This window comes from Channa argus, chromosome 4 (assembly GCF_033026475.1).
Source record: "Channa argus isolate prfri chromosome 4, Channa argus male v1.0, whole genome shotgun sequence".
NCBI lineage: Eukaryota > Metazoa > Chordata > Actinopteri > Anabantiformes > Channidae > Channa > Channa argus.
In genome coordinates, this window is record NC_090200.1 from 18230141 (window position 1) to 18247274 (window position 17134).

The 17134-nt window shown below is 39.6% G+C and overlaps 1 protein-coding gene across 1 annotated transcript in view; it reads left to right on the forward strand.

The window, feature by feature from the left end:
* Nucleotides 1–17134, forward strand: part of itpr2 (inositol 1,4,5-trisphosphate receptor, type 2) — a 52399-nt gene that overhangs the window by 2378 nt on the left and 32887 nt on the right. The window contains exons 2-27 of the mRNA XM_067502434.1: nucleotides 2498–2568; nucleotides 2873–2991; nucleotides 3075–3161; nucleotides 3576–3734; nucleotides 4576–4674; nucleotides 4902–4985; nucleotides 5101–5247; nucleotides 6528–6623; nucleotides 6925–6969; nucleotides 8725–8876; nucleotides 9710–9809; nucleotides 9904–10064; nucleotides 10159–10300; nucleotides 10497–10655; nucleotides 12223–12395; nucleotides 12817–12936; nucleotides 13173–13355; nucleotides 13499–13750; nucleotides 13871–14018; nucleotides 14167–14314; nucleotides 15159–15346; nucleotides 15438–15561; nucleotides 15682–15739; nucleotides 15832–15997; nucleotides 16269–16436; nucleotides 16984–17070. Of these exons, the coding sequence (XP_067358535.1) occupies nucleotides 2498–2568; nucleotides 2873–2991; nucleotides 3075–3161; nucleotides 3576–3734; nucleotides 4576–4674; nucleotides 4902–4985; nucleotides 5101–5247; nucleotides 6528–6623; nucleotides 6925–6969; nucleotides 8725–8876; nucleotides 9710–9809; nucleotides 9904–10064; nucleotides 10159–10300; nucleotides 10497–10655; nucleotides 12223–12395; nucleotides 12817–12936; nucleotides 13173–13355; nucleotides 13499–13750; nucleotides 13871–14018; nucleotides 14167–14314; nucleotides 15159–15346; nucleotides 15438–15561; nucleotides 15682–15739; nucleotides 15832–15997; nucleotides 16269–16436; nucleotides 16984–17070 (3436 nt within the window). The remainder of the gene's footprint in view (nucleotides 1–2497; nucleotides 2569–2872; nucleotides 2992–3074; nucleotides 3162–3575; nucleotides 3735–4575; nucleotides 4675–4901; nucleotides 4986–5100; nucleotides 5248–6527; nucleotides 6624–6924; nucleotides 6970–8724; nucleotides 8877–9709; nucleotides 9810–9903; nucleotides 10065–10158; nucleotides 10301–10496; nucleotides 10656–12222; nucleotides 12396–12816; nucleotides 12937–13172; nucleotides 13356–13498; nucleotides 13751–13870; nucleotides 14019–14166; nucleotides 14315–15158; nucleotides 15347–15437; nucleotides 15562–15681; nucleotides 15740–15831; nucleotides 15998–16268; nucleotides 16437–16983; nucleotides 17071–17134) is intronic.

The following is a 17134-nucleotide window of genomic DNA, read 5'->3' on the forward strand; positions in this document are numbered from 1 at the left end:
GGCCAAGGAGAGTGTCATTTTCTCTAGTGAGCTCACAGGAACCGCCCTGAGTCACAGCCTCTGTGGGCACAACGCAGCCTCACCCACAGTCTCAAACATGAGCTACCATGCACTTGTTTGCTTAGAATAACTATAAACATGTGTGTGTTCCTCACACACCTTTCCTTCACACCTTTCCTTCCAGACCTGAACCTTCAGAATCTTGTGCTTTCCTGCATTTTTAATTATCTGAAGGATTCATTTGGATATCTGTGTTGTTCTTTTGTTGGATAGTATTCAGTCAGTTCAAGCTGAGCAGATAAAAGATAATTATTTTCCTAGTTCTTATAATTGATCTACCCGTTATGAAGATTTCCCCCTTAATTTAAACATTAACTATTAGCAAAAGTAAAAAAAAAAAAAAATCATGTATTTACTCAGGTAGTGTGTGACTCAGTGTACTGGGCGCCCTCATAAGCAGGTTGAAACATGCTGCAACAGAAAGTGTTGTAATCACATACTAAGCACACGCTTCTAATGAGTCATTTTTCTCTTGTATTTTACTTCAAAAAAACAACCAAACAAAAAACCTCACTGATAAGACACATTCCCACACCTTTACACTACATGCTGGAGTTTTTCTCTGCTCCGTTGTTTCAGTCTGCTCTACTCAAACAGTGGAGCTTGGAGCTATAATTAGCTTGTCTATGTCCAGCCTCATAGACTTATCTTTGGTTCATGTTTAACTCGGTTACACAGCTAATGCGTGGAGTTGCAGTGTAAGACACCATGAAAACCTCTCTGTCCAAAGTAACGCCTGGTGCTCTGTAGATTTAAGGTTACTTATTTATGAACTTGAAGGACTTTTCCCGATAGCCTTCCGGCTTAGCCATTCAGCACTTGATAATGCATCCTGTTGAACTCTATTGTTTCTCATTTAGATGTAACTTTGATACAGAGTTACAGGAAATAACACACAGCCTGTGGATTGACACTGATAAAGGGTTGTGGAAGAAATAGGAAATGGCTCAGTGCACTTTAGCAGAGCTGCCAGCCTTGTATCAATTGGGGGAATTGTGAAGTGCATTATGTCTCTCCTCAGTGGATGGGATGAATGGATGTGTTTGTGCATCTCAGCTTGTGGTGCAACTGGGATAGAGAGATTAAGATTTTGTGAAGACTTGTATAGATATTCAATAATTTAGATATTATGGGAGGCCGTTGTTCCATATGAAGATAAGTCCACTCTTGTTGCTCAGACGTGCATTTTAAAACATGCTGATATAATTTATTAATAATATGACATAATATTAATATGTGAGCTATTGTTTTTTCTGCCTCCATTGTCTTGCCTGCAGTTATTCCTCCATTTATGAAATAGCTGCAGGTGATCCCTTTACCTAACACCTTCAGCTGCAGTCCTCTCAGTGGTGACTTTTAACATAGGTTACAATTATTAATTAGTCCAGTATTCTGAAATCAAGGCAAAAGAAGAATTACTGATACCTGCTGCTGTTCTTAATTTATACCTTGAGAAGATGCCTTTAGTTTTTAGCTGTCCCACTGATATATGAATAATGAATGTATGTTGTGTTTTAAGTTTTTTTTTTAAGGATTATAATAATTCACCTGCGAATTGGTACTCACCGTGTCCACAATTGGCTCTGTGTTTACAAAATGCACTTTTGCAGCTTTAATTTGGTCAACGCCATGTACTGTAGATATCGGCAATCATCTGCTCCATGATTTCCACAGTCAAATGTGTAGATTTAGAGTAAGTTTTGTAATAAGTGAGTTTCACTGACCTTTTGTGTGTCCCTCAACCACACCTCCCGTGTGTACAACAGTCAGCAAGAAGCAAATAAAATGCTAGGATGTGTGTAAAAAGGCAGTTATTAACCAAATATCAGCTCTGAATGGCCTCTAATCAACCCTGCACAGAAACCACACTGTTTCCTCTAGTGACAATAGCATCCTACACTGTGTGCTTGCTCTACTAACCTAGTTTATGTTACCTCAGTGATCAGTACATAGTTTATTTTTTAAGCTTGCATTTGGCTTGTGCACATGCCTTGTTGAGATCTTTACTTATAATATATTCTGTCCATCCATTTTCACTATGCAAATATGGAAGCTGTGTTAAATTAGAGGAGCTCCATCCAGATAGTTAGAGAACCCTAAGGAGATGGTGGTAAAATGAGCTCTGTCTTAAGATGCCAGCTAAGCTTTTTTTATCCTCCTGTTGGCTAATTCAACTGAGGAGCAAGTGTGGTTTTGTATTGCGTATTGTTTTAAAAGTGACCTGACTGTCAGTGTTGTGATAGCACAAGTAGACTACAGTTTATTTTGTGAATTATATATTTTTGAAGCAACTCTTTTATTAGCTAGTAGAATCCTTGCAAATTAGCTACAGTATGTGTATATACTGTGAAGTTTAAAATGAGCCACGGGTATATTGTATTTATGAAACGATAGAGAGGGAATGTTCACTTTTATTTTTTTTATTTTTTCTTTACAGGCTGGTTGATGATAGGTGTGTGGTCCAGCCAGAGGCTGGAAACCTGGCTAACCCACCCAAGAAGTTCAGAGGTGTGTGCAAATATATTAATCACATTGGTTTGAGGTTAAACACACACATACTTAGTCAAACACACACTCTGTTTTGCTGTCAAACTGTCAAGGCTGACCCGATTCTTCACACTCTGTGTTGTTAACACAATATTGTGGCTTCAGAGAAGCTTTTATGTGTTTAACAGACTATACAGGGCACTGGTGGGTAAATAATCAACCTCAAAAATGCAGTTACACCACCCTGAGACCCTTGAGTGGCTCTTAACCTGACTAACAGAGAGAGATCCCTGCTTTGTGCCTGAATGCCTCATCTCCTTTGCAGATTGCCTCTTCAAAGTGTGTCCCATGAACAGGTACTCAGCCCAGAAGCAGTTCTGGAAGGCAAAACAAGGAAAACAAGGAAACAACAACACAGAGGCAGACCTGTTTAAGAAGTTACAGGTAGAAGTTTTATCACAGTTTGTATTTAGAGCTTCAGTTTCATAGGCATCCCAAGGCCTTAATAAATCTCTTGTAATACTCAGCATGCAGCAGAACTGGAGCAAAAGCAGAACGAATGTGAGAACAAGAAGCTCCTTGGAGAGGTCGTCAAATATAGTAATGTCATTCAGGTACAGCCCACGTCTTTAACCAAAACCGGTTTGATTCTTTCTTTTTTGTTCACCAAGGTTGTGCTTCTGTCATCCAACCCCTTATATGTAAGACAGTTTTAGAAATGTGCACAATGGTAGTATTTAGTTCAACTGAGCTGAGAAAAGAAACACAAACGACAGTGTGGTAATTGTTCAGTAAACACATCACATCAATAGGTGATTTGTTAGAAACCCTTTACATGCTCTTATTATTTAGCCTTTGTTTGTTAAATTGAATGAAGAACTGTGTTCAATTGTTGCACAGAATGAGGTGAAATTGAATAAAATGGTAGACAAATATCTCTACTTTATACTTTAAACTCTCCATTGGATCTAAATACTTACTCAACCACTGCTTATGTATTATCTAAACACCCGATTCTTTTGACCCAGCTATTGCACATTAAAAGTAATAAGTACCTGACGGTAAACAAGCGGCTTCCTGCGTTGCTTGAGAAGAATGCCATGCGAGTTTCTCTGGATCCGTCTGGAAATGAGGGCTCCTGGTTCTACATTCAGCCCTTCTGGAAGCTCCGCAGTGAAGGAGATAACGTAGGTTTACTCTGATTTGTTATAACATTTTACAGTATACACATAATGTACTTTTTACAACAACTTGATATTCCTCTCTATCTAGACTGTCAGTTAATTGTTTGTCCTGTTCTAGTAACATCTCCGATTTTGTCCTCCCCTTTGGCTTTAGCATCCTATGGTTAAAGGTATTGCTCTTGGTTGTGCATGGTGTTTGTGCATTATAACTGTAGTTGGGACACAGAATATCAAAAAAAAGCATGGAAACCTTCCCATTGCATGTAGTCTTAGATTGAGCTAAAAAACTAATTTAGTTACTTTCTATCTGCTGAATGTCACTGATATTGCCTCATAATGGTTATGATGTTTTAACTGTTATGAAGGAAGTAGTTAAAACGGCAGCATTTAAATAAATAGGATAAGCCACCTGCTTTTAAAGCCACACTATGCTTGTGTATGGATGCTGAACACAAGATACATTTGACTGTATTGTATTACTGTGCACCTGAGATTAAATGTTAGACAGATTTAGTGAGCATGTCTTATGCAGTCATTGATCCAATAATAAAAAGTTTACTTTTCAGTCACCTTGTCTGTTTATGCTACGTTCATGTCCACTCATCATGGTATGAATAACATTGTGTGCTGTGAACAGCTTGACCACTCTTCTTATGAAAAGTCCCCTGTTGATGCATAGCACCCCTTTTAAAAAAATAAAAATAAGGCATTGTCTGCAGGCCTGAGAAAAACCCCTTGCATGGATACACTTTCTGTTTGATCAATCTGATTACATGAATGATGATGATAAAGATTACAACCCTATGTGTATGCTGCGATATGAATGTTTGTAATTGGCTTCAAGGTGGTTGTTGGAGACAAGGTGGTTCTGATGCCAGTGAATGCAGGGCAACCTCTTCATGCCAGTAATATTGAGCTTCTCGACAACCCTGGCTGCAAAGAGGTGGGACTCATTAAAATATTAACAACATAGCTTTTTTCTTTTCTGTTTTTTTAATAATTCACATCGTGTTGATATGTCATTATAGTCCACAGGAGTATCTCACTATTTAACTATTTAAATGAAATATAAACAAATAACTAAAAAGTTCAGTTTTACGGTTTTCAGCTGACAGATTATATTTAATTATTTTTTTGTGTGTATCCCCTGCTGCTGGCTTGACGCTGCAGGTCAATGCCGTCAACTGTAACACCAGCTGGAAGGTCACCTTGTTCATGAAGTTTAGTGATTACAGGGAAGATGTCCTAAAGGGGGTAAGTTATTTTATTGCTTTAATTCAGTTTATTCAGTCCACATTGTGCTTGTAGAGGTGTTAGAGCATTTAAAGATCATGCAGCAATGTTTTTTACTGTACGTGGACTCTGTCAGGGAGACGTGGTCAGGCTGTTTCATGCGGAACAGGAGAAGTTTCTTACCTCTGACCAGTACAAGAAGCAGCAACATGTCTTTCTTAGGACCACACTGAGGCAGTCTGCCACCTCTGCCACCAGCTCCAAGGCTCTCTGGGAGGTTGAGGTAAAATATCATTAATGATACTTCTTTAGGTAGAAACACTTCTTGTTTATTATGTTCTGTTCATCGATCCATTATCTGTTACTGCTTATCCTGTGTAGGGTAGCGGGGGGGCTGGAGCTTATCCCAGCTGTCATAGGGCGAGTAGTGGGGTACAACCTGGACAGGTCACCAGTCTATCTCAGGGGGAGGCACAGAGAGACATACACAGACAGATGACCCTTCACACTCACATTCACACCTATGGGCAATTTAGAGTCACCAATTAACCTAACATACATGTCTTTGGACTGCGGCAGGAAACTGAAGTACTCGGCGGAAAATCACGCAAGCACAGGGAGAACATGCAAACTCCACACAGAAAGACCACAGTCAGACAGGGAGGCGAACCCGCAACTTTCTCAATTATAAACTTTGTCTAGCTAAGTCTAAAACATAATTCAACATGTGATCATAATCAAAAGGTTATAATCCCGTGCACAGCTGTATGCTCATTCATGCTCAGGATGTGCTGAGCTGCACCAGGAAAATTGCACAGCAATGGATTTCTTAACAGTCATCTAAGATCTGCAAGCTATATTTTTGCACGTGGCAGCATCACTTTATGTCAATAAATTATCAGTTCTTTATACAGTTTTGTTATATTGAAGGAGAACTTCTTACAAATTTGGGCCATAATTTCTTCTTTGACTATACATACATGCATATGCATACATATCTCGACTGTTTATTGTATTGTATGTTCCTCTTCCTCTTCTCTAACAGCTTATACTAAAGTAAAGTTCCTGTTGCCCCTCTGCTAGTTGTGCCACAACATGTACTCAATATTATCATATCAGTTGTTAATGCGTTGCTGAGCCAGTATGACAAACACACATTACTGTTGTACTTGACACGCAGGATGACTCTCATTCTGACTCACCCTGTGGCGGTATGCTAAACTGACATCTGTGCACCAAACACTGAAAATGATACTTACTGGTTTCATTTGCTCTGTGAATACATTGTGACTATAGCTATAGAATTGTTAACAAAATGTTAGACTCAATTCAAACAGATTCTCTGTTTTAATCTGCTGAACAAATACAGAAACCAAATGCAAGTGTAACATTGTAATAGCCGTACAAAATACAAATATAAACTGACAACATTTCAAGGTGTCAAAGTGAGTTTGAGGCAAAAACAGCTGACAATAAAGCACACATTGGGAGCCAACAAAGACAATAAAGACAGAAACTGATGCTCCTGCAAAAGTGTTTTATTATTTTGTGCCTCCATGGCAGGTTGTGCACTACGACCCCTGTAGAGGTGGAGCTGGACAGTGGAACAGCCTCTTCCGCTTTAAACACCTGGCGACTGGAAATTACCTCGCAGCTGAGGTGAGTTTTCCTCTTCAGCTTGTGTCAGAGCTTCTGTTTTCCTCAGTTTAATTGTGTAGCTGCACATCACTGTGTTTATTTAGACAATATTTTTAGGCAGCTGGCATCACTAACAATCACTTTGTCACTCTTTTCAGTTTAAAAGTTTAAGTAGATGCTAGGGGATGTGCTGTAGGTGGCAGTGTTCCCATTGATACTGACACTATAAACAATCTTCTGCTGTTTAGTGGTTTGGATTTGGGTGAGGTGCATGTAATGACTTTCTAAATTTGAGATTATTGAAAGGTCAATTTCTCTACAGGTGAACCCTGAATTCAAAGACAACACAGTAGAGCCCAAAGGAGAGGTGAGTCAGTCAAATAGGCACATTTTGCTTCGGTATTGCGTAAAATTGACCATATTACGGGCTGCCTTTCTACTTTTGACAGCTTTTTCACATTATGTTTGATACAGTGTTTATGTTTATAATTTTTCAGAACATAGGTGATGCGATTCATTTGTCATTTTACACCACAGATGTGTCTGATTGCACTTGAATAAAGGAGTGAATGAGTTAGGAAACTGGAGAAAATTATCTGTTTTAGCAGACCTGAGACAATTATCTCAGGAGTCATACACTGTCTCCAACTCCAGGCCCTTCTCCAGCTCCTCATGCTTTGGTTATGCAATACCACCACTTCTTTCAGACTCAAAAAATACTAAAGTATACACATACACAAACTACACAGAGACACAGATACTACACACACACTCTACAGACAGACACACAAACACACACTGCCAAACTCTGAATCTATATCTAGACATATCGTTCAGCTCTTAGCTGCCTTTTACATTTGTATTCTGCCAGTGCAATAAACAAGCCCACAAGCTCTCTCTCAGGCTCACACACTTTCTCATGCACATGCTGAATTTCAGACACACTGGGGGCTCCTTACATAACGTCTGGGTGTGGGGGTGCCCTGCGAGAGCGGATGGAGGGGAGGCAGACGTGCTGTCTGCTCTGCTCCACTTGCCTGTGCTAAGCCGGTGGGGTGAGTCACCAGCGGAGGAGAGGGGATGGAGGAGGGGAGGGGGGAAGAGAAGCCGAGGCGTAGAGGCAGCTCTAGGGAGCTTCCCATTGACATGCACAGAACAGTGGGAGAAATTAACCCTCGCCATTATCTGCTGCATCTGCACAGTGCAGACTGTAGCAGCCTACGTACCGCAGTGTCTAACACACCCCACACAGTGAAGTCATGGCTCTGTGGCTACATTTCTCTATAATGTGATACCTCATTAGTGTAAGAGGCTGTGACAGTATAGTTTGGCTAACATCTGTCTTTCCTCAGTTATAGATTTTATCAACAGTTGCGCTCATTTGTCAGTATTTACGTATGTGCAGAAAGATGTGGAACCCTAACACAAAACATGTCATGCTCAGTGCTTCCCATAGTTAAATGATGCAGAAATTTTAAAGTAGCAATATAAATAAGATGAAAAAAGAAAAGTGTTACTGTTGTTTAAAAATGATGCTGTACGATGAAGGTAGTTAATGAGCTACTGCACATGGAGAAGCAAGAAGGTGTCTTGGTGTAATCACTGCTGTTAGTACCTCGTCAGTGAAATAAATCAGTTATGTTTATCACACATGTGAATACAGTAATGTTTGCGACTACTTATTTTAACTGTACACAACAATTTGGTATTTAAGTAATTGGATGGTTGGTATTTGGGAACTTAGTGAGGACATTGATAACTTGTTATCAGAATTAGCAATTCTTTATAAAACTCTAAAGACCTAGTAATTATTTTAGTAATTTTAAGCAAAAGGAATTATAAAATTTTAATAATGAAAGCTTTATTAGTCATAGACTTGTTAGAATAATGTCTAAACACATTATGTGACCAAGCTGGTTCTTATTTTACATTCTTTAAATAATGTACTTTCATCACACACCACATAGAATTGTGCAGGCAATTGTATCTTAAAGTATTGTCAGAACAGTTTAACATCCACTGTGAATATGGATAAACACCTTAAATGTCAGTGCCATGTAAGCTTTTTGACTGAAGGCCCTAATTTCTACTTTGTGGGTGTGTGTGTTTGTATGCGTTGCAGGATCAGGTAGATACTGTGTTCTCCAAGAGGAAACATCAAGCAGCAGAAAAGATTGCTTTCACCCTGGTTTCTGTTCCCCATGGCAATGACATTGCCTCTTTGTTTGAGCTGGATGCCACAACTCTTCAGCGGGCCGACTGTCTTGTACCCAGGTCGGTAAAATCAAGTTACGTTGCTCGGCCCAATAAAACAGCCCTTTGATTAAGGCCCCGCATTCACTGTGGCATAGTTTCAGTGAGCATTTATCTCAGTCCAGAGTTGCATTCATTTTGTTTTACCAATAGTATTTACCAAAATATGCCTGTGCCATTACAGAAGAAAATATGCATTGATGTAAAAAAAAAAACAAAAAACTGGTAATTCAGTATATTTCGGTAGTGAGCTACTCAGTGTATCATTTAAGGTTGGACTTGTTGCTAGCTGAGATATAGTAATCCCAGCGGTAATTATCCAATAGGAGACTCTTACCTATTTGTTTAGTTAAACAAAGTGTTTTTGGCCAGGAAGTGTAAATCTGCTGTGTTTGTTCATAACACAGGGTACAGCTATCAGTAAAGATGCCATTAGGGTGTAATAGTGTAACATTTTGACTGCAACCAATTTTTATTTCTAAGCTTTCTTCAAGTATTATTTTGTCGGAATAAAAGGGCAATTTAAAAACACTGTTGTTACTGGATGATATTATTTCATATTATACAAATGTTTTAAAGTCGGAATCTACAGCCGTGCTAGTTGACAGAAACACAACCACCTAGGCAGAGTGGTGCTGTGAGCTACATCAATCATATTGGTTAAAGTATATGAAACATTTTGTTTTTAATTAAAGTAAAGAATATGTGTACCGCCCTTGTGCAAACATATCCAGTTATCCATTAAGGCTAATTGACATACCAACATTGTTTTCTTCTTATCTTAGTAATAGCAGCAATATAAAATGACTAAAAAAACATATCTGCCATAAATTATTTGTCCCATCTTTCCTCAGAAACTCCTATGTGAGGCTCAGGCACCTGTGCACCAATACCTGGGTGACCAGTACCAGTATTCCCATTGATACAGAGGAGGAGCGACCAGTTATGCTCAAGGTCTACTCACATGCACACATACAAACAAATTTTCACACAAATAAATCCAACAGAACTTGATAATTAAAACATTTCGTTTTGGACATCACAATAGATTGGCACCTGCCAAACAAAAGAGGACAAAGAGGCTTTTGCCATTGTATCTGTTCCGCTGTCGGAGGTCAGGGACTTGGACTTTGCCAATGATGCCAACAAGGTCTTAGAGTCCACCGTGAAGAAGCTTAAGTGCAGCTGCATCACTCAGAATGAGAGGAGGTATAGACGCATGAGCATGACTGCACAGGTAACACAAGATGTTGTGCATATGTGGAAATGTGACATTTAATTTTTTTGCCTTCGTATATTTCAGGTTCGTGACAAAGCTACTGGAGGACCTGGTTTTCTTTGTGTGTGTGGTACCAAACAACGGCCAGGATGTTTTAGCTGTGGTCACCTCTACACCCAACCGAGAGAGGCAGAAACTCATGAGGGAACAGAACATTCTTGCCCAGGTCAGTGCGTGTACGCAAAGACAAACTGCAGATTGACCTGAACAATGACTGATAATGATGCCCAGAGCAAATCTTCATGTGTTTGTGTTTATATTTGTCAGATTTTTTGCAATAACCACAGATTGGGCTCAACAATATGGTTGTAGTTTGCTGTGGCTTCGTCTTACAACCTCATACAATCTTTGTCTTCCTCCAGATCTTTGGCATCCTTCAAGCTCCATTTACTGATCAGGGTGATGGCCCGATGCTGAAGTTGGAGGACTTGGGAGACCAGCGCTATGCTCACTTTAAGTACATGTTAAGACTTTGCTACAGGGTGCTGCGACACTCCCAACAGGACTATCGCAAGAACCAGGCATGTATCTTTTTCGCAGCTCTAACACTTTGTATTAGCTGAGTTGTCATTAGGGTTGTTAATATGCTCATTGTCAACATGCTGCGGGGTGGTCTAGTGTTATAGAGCTGGGTTTTAAATGGAGAGTTTATCAGTATAGCTTCTGCTCATCTGTCTATAGAGGGACCACAGCTGCCCCTTCACATAATGCCACTAAAGAAAAAACTTCAACTGTCATCAAGCACATATACATATTGCACATGCATGTTACAATGAGATTCTTTTTCTGGATTTAACCCATCCCCCCGTGGGGAGCAGTGGGAAGCCACGGGGGGAGGGGTTCAGCTCAGGGAAACACCTGGTGGGTAGGCTCGGATTTAATCCTGCAGACTTCTGCATCCTATCCTGCTGCTTCACACATTAAGCTAGCAGGCTGTCTAGAAGTAAAAGAAGTTTTTTAATTAAAGGGAGAATTTAACAAATGTTCTATTTGCATGGGTCCAGTTTTGCAAATATATGTATATGAATGGTATTATACTTCCTTCTCCTTTCTGTTTATGAAAGTATCCCTCTGTTACTTGCTGAAAAACTCCTATGGATTAAATCATATGGAGTTTTTCAGTTTTAATGATGTCATCTGCTCGTCCTACAGAGGATTGTATACTTGATTGACACGCTTCTCTAAAGCTCTTCATCTGAACTGAACACTGAAACTGAAAACTTCAGTTGGAAGTACATATTTTTAATACAAATGCAGAGAGAAGTTTAATATCATTCACAAAATTTACTCATTAAAATAGAATCACAGGAAGCAAGCAGGTGAAGAAATAGCACACTTTCTCTTATATCCATCAAAAATACGCCCAACATTCAAAACAGACAAATATTTTGTTATTACAGTCCCCATCAGTCTGGTATTACTTGTGCTACTGTTGCATTTTACAGGTAGCCTGTCAAAAATAGACTTTAATGTGGTTTAATCACGTGAGTAAACAAGAAGTAAACAGTACACAGTACCTCCCAAGGAGATGTGCCTTTTTTTAATTTTCTGCTTATAGACTCCTCCTTCACTCAGTTACGCCACCTAATAATTACTTCATTAAAGCATCATCTCTTTTTCACAAAAGACATTCTGACATGCCCCGAAGCTAAAAAAGTATGTGCAAGTACCACTGTAGTTGATAATATTAGTGATGGGTGAATTCTTTTAAGCTGCTTAACTTCCTGGTGTGCCTCACAGTCACGCTGTTGAAAATTGTAATTTGATGTATTTTATATGGTAAACATAAAAAAAACCATTTGCTTGTACTTTAGATATACAGTAAGAAGATTTGCTTACTTTTCATGTGAAAAGAAAAATATTTTAGTTTGTTTTTTCCTTGTGAAGCAAACTTAGCAACTACAGGACCTCACTTTAGCTATCGTAAGTTTTAAATGTGCTTATCATTATTCTGTTTTAAAAATAATCAATTCTTATCTAACCACAAATGCAGCATTGGCTAAGAGAGCAGAGAGCTGCATACAAGTGGTTCATCACATCTTTATATTACTCAGACTTTAATTTATAACTGTATGTTTCTTATTCCAGGAATATATTGCCAAAAAGTTCTCAATCATGCAGTCTCAGATTGGGTACGAGATCCTGGCTGAGGACACAATCACAGCCCTGTTGCACAACAACCGCAAGCTGCTGGAAAAACACATCACAGCCAAAGAGATCGAGACCTTTGTAAACCTGCTGAGACGCAACAGAGAGCCCAGGTGAGACATGTCCGCCTCCCAAAGATTAGATGACCCAAGAGAACCATTGCATTAGAAGAAAATACAGGAAAACTGATATTGTTCTTGAGAAGATTATTCATGTACATGGACCGTGTTCAGCAATATCTATCCGGAATTTAAAATTAAATTTTTAATGACTTGGAGTGTGTCACTACTATATTAAGTGTTGCTGTGTCCATTAACTTTTGTGTCATTCAATATGGCTCTTATATAATACACCGTATACTGCAAAATACAGACAGTTTAAAAAAACACTAGTAAGAACAGGAGCTTTATATGAGAAAAGAAGAACAAACACACATCTTTCATGTGTACAGTCAGTTCATGTATTCCTATGCTAAACCTTTGTCATGAAAACCTGTAATAAATGTGGCTATTCGTGTCTGGTCCACTCCTCCAGATTTTTGGATTATCTCTCTGATCTCTGTGTGTCCAACAAGACTGCCATCCCCGTCACACAGGAGCTCATCTGTAAATTTATGTTGAACCCCACAAACGCAGATATCCTTATTCAGACCAAGTGAGTCACACCCTACAGTATCTGTATTTAAAATATTCATGATGGACCTGTCATATTTCATTATGTTTTACCACGCACAGTCTCCCCAGTGTGTGAGTGCTGTTTCTTCCAGTCTGTCTTTTGTTGAACAGAATTTGCTGCAGCAGCAGCTCTACATCAGAGTGTAATGTGTAAAATTTTTCTAGTAACTGCTTTATGTCACAAACTCTCCCTTTCTCACCTTCCTCCCCACCCAGACTAATCTCCAATACAGACACCACCCTGGAGTCTTCTCTGCTGCAGGAAGAGGTGGAGGAGGAGGAGGTGTGGCTTTACTGGATTGACAGCCACAAGGAGCCTCACGGCAAATCCATCCGCCACCTGGCTCAGGATGCTAAGGGCAACCACAAGATGGATGTAGACATCGTCACCTACTACAGGTGATAGTGGCCCTCTAGATTTTATTTCCCCATATGAGTCTAACTTGTCTTTCCTCACTAACACAAACGTAGCTGGAGCAAGCAAGAAGGAGCAAACATTTTTCAGTTTCAGTCTTATTCGATGGCTTTCACTTTCTCCTCAGATACCAGCTGAACCTATTTGCTAAAATGTGTCTGGACCGTCAGTACTTAGCCATCAACCAGATCTCCTCTCAGTTACCTGTGGATCTGATCCTACGCTGTATGTTTGATGACTGCCTGCCCTACAACCTCAGAGCCTCTTTCTGCCGCCTCATGCTGCATATGCATGTGGACCGTGACCCACAGGAGGCCGTGGTGCCAGTACGCTACGCCCGCCTCTGGACCGAGATCCCTTCAAAAATTACCATCAATGAGTGAGCGTCTGTTTATGATTGTGTGTGTGTGTGTGTGTGTGTGTGTGTGTGTGTGTGTGTTTGATGGTATTAATGCTAACAGAATTACCACATGTGGAAATTGATTTCTGGTTTCTACAGGTTTGAATATGAATCCAGTGATAGCTCAAGAGAGGAGATGAAGAGGAAGTTTGCTCCCACCATGGAGTTTGTGGAAGAATATCTTAAAGATGTGGTCAGCCAGCCTTTTCCATTTGCAGATACCGATAAGAATGAACTCACACTGGAGGTACAATAAACTTAGCATGATTTGCATATATTTATATATAACTTTGGTGCTTTAATTCAGTTATTTTGACAGATTTTTAAATCAGATTTCTAATGATGGTCTGTTAATTATTTAATGATGAATTATTTGTTTTATGTCTCTCTTCCAGGTTGTGAATCTGGCTCGGAACCTGGTTTACTTTGGTTTCTATAGCTTTAGTGAGCTGCTGCGTCTCACACGCACCCTGCTGGCCATCCTGGATATTGTCCAACATCCATTTCCTTTCCTGAACAAACTCAACAAGAGCCCAGAGGCTGGTTAGTGTGTGTGTGTGTGTGTGTGTGTGTGTGTGTGTGTGTGTGTGTGTGTGTGTGTGTGTGTGTGTGTGTGTGTGTGTGTGTGTGTGTGTTGAAGGTCAGCAGACACACTGAGTAACTATAAGGACCCTGTGCTACACGCCGTGCACAGAAATGATTCCAACAAGGGTCACACAATTGTATACTTTAAAAAAGACAAGTGACATAATGAAGCTCAAATCATCCTCCAGAATTTGTGAACAACTGTGCCCTGAGGATACAGGACATAAAAAAAAAAAAAAAAATGACACTGTGCTGAAAAGCAGCAGTTACAGCTGTTGTGTTCATCGTTGGTAAGGGATGCTGATGCCGAGCAGGAGAAGTTCAGTGTTTAAAAAGTTCAGTGTTTAAAGTTTTTGGTTTTAATTGATAGAATAATTCTTTCAAGGGATAATTCTTTGGAAGAATTTTTTTTGTTCTGGGTGAAAATGTCACTTGCTTGCCAGTGCAAATATGCTGAAATTCCAAGTTTCAGCGGAGCCAAAATATGACATTATACAATTTACAATTTTACTTTCTGCACATTAGAAAGACAGGACAGGTCTGAGATGACTAAGAATAGGTTCCAACTCAGCTAACAGTCTTATTTGTATTAAGTATTTAACACGAGTAGACAAAGTGGTAAGTAACGAAATTTGGTTTAATGGACTGAAAATATTAAATGTAGGTTTATTTTGCATAGTTGGAAACAGTTTCACATATGGAAGAGTCAAACTTTCACAGATGGGAATGTGTCAACTATGTAAACAAATGTAAAGGAGTTTACACATGATTTACACTTGTGTAAAAATGACTCCTCTATTAGGCAATAATGTCCTGCGAACAATTCACGGTGTTGGAGAAATGATGACTCAGATGGTGATGAGTCGAGGTGTGCCGCACAGCCTCCCTGACACTTCCCCCTCCTTGCGGTACGGTAAAGCACACTTCATGCCGGACAATGAGGACGTCATGGTGATGGACACCAAGTTAAAGATCATAGAGATTCTGCAAGTAAGCACTAGCATCTGGATGGAAGTGGTCCTATTGGGCATTTTTACTTATTGCATAAGTAAAAATATTTTCCTCGTCCTTTCCCATTTAGTTCATCCTGAGTGTGCGGCTGGATTACAGGATCACATACTTGTTGTCCATCTACAAGAAAGAGTTTGGCGACAAAACCATAAGTGACAACTCAGTCTCAGTGGCTGATATGCCATTAGTGACACGTGAGACGTTTTTCTCTCTTAATGGAAATACCAAAGCTTTCCTTGTATGTTTTAAAATAGGTTTGCCTCTACATTCTGCCGCATATAATTGACGTGTTGTCAACTTTAATCTGTGTTTAGCTTCTGAGCCAGACATAGATGAAATTGCAGCCAAAGGCGAGAGCATGTTTGCAGGAAGGTAGGTGAAGTTGTCTAGTTTCTTGACTTCCGATCTTTTAATACAATGGCGAACATCTGCGCAGGGAACAGTGTGCATATGTATGATTTCAGTTCGGAGTTAAGTGCAGTGGAGCTGGATGATGAGGGTGGCCGGACGTTTTTGAGGGTTCTGATCCATCTCATTATGCAAGATTACCCCCCTCTTGTGTCCGGATCACTGCAGCTCATCTTCAAACACTTCAGCCAGAGAGCCGAGGTGCTGCAGGCCTTCAAACAGGTAGCGACATAGCAGATCACGCTCGCTTATTTGATACTTGGTGAGCTGACAAATCATTTTTTGAGTTGAATAGATGGAATCAGTTTGGATTATGATGGTACTCCAAATGACCAAAGAACAGCTGTTGTAAAGTCTCTTACTAAGAGCTTCCTCAGCTGAAATCTGGGGCCACACATCCTCCCAACAACTGGCCTTAAAATACATTTGTTTTTTTAATATGTTACTTTGGTTAGTTTTTCCCTCAGTGACTGTCTGTATGTGTGTTTTCCAGGTCCAACTGCTAGTGTCAGAGCAGGATGTAGAAAACTACCAACAGATCAAAGCAGACCTGGACCAGCTGCGTCTTACAGTTGAGAAGTCAGAGCTGTGGGTGGAGAAGACTGGTGTCTACAGCAGTGAAGATCTGGGGGTCAGACAGGGCAAAGAACAGAACATTGAGGTGGTGTATCATCATTTAATAAAACTCCCAATTCTAAAAGCAAAGTTTTACATTACAGTTTTGATTGTGACGTGTACAGCTGTGCATTTGTCTTCAAACAAACCATCAGTTGTTCGGCTACACTGTAATTGGTATCTTTGCTTTCCAACAGCCTTGAGTAACAATAACAACAAACAGTGCAGATTGTTTTATTTTGTAGTTTAGTATTTAGCAATAGTGAATAAGAATGTCTGTCAGAACAGAAAACTGCTACATCAGTTTTTATCTGTCAAGCCTGTAACATGCATTGTTTTAAACACCATACTGTCTGGTTTGGATCAATGATTGGGATCAATACAGGGACTTTTATCGCTACACAATGACAAATGCCTGGTAATTAAAGACAGGGTACAAATCTTGTTTTTTGCCATATTTAAACCATTTAGGAAGTAAGCACATGAGAATTGTGGCACTGTTGGCTATGTCATAAAGAATGTAATGTAAAATGAATAATAACTGGTAGTTACTAAAGTGATGTTTTTTTATCTTAATTTATTTGTTTCGCCAGGAAGTTGTTCTGAGCCCAGTACAGAATGGGGATAGCAAGCCTCAGATTGACAGTAATAAAGCAAACAACTACACCATTGTCAAGGAGGTGAGCTCTTAATTTCCAGTTTTGTTTTTTTTTTCTTTTTCTTGTGTCCTATAAAATATCTGTA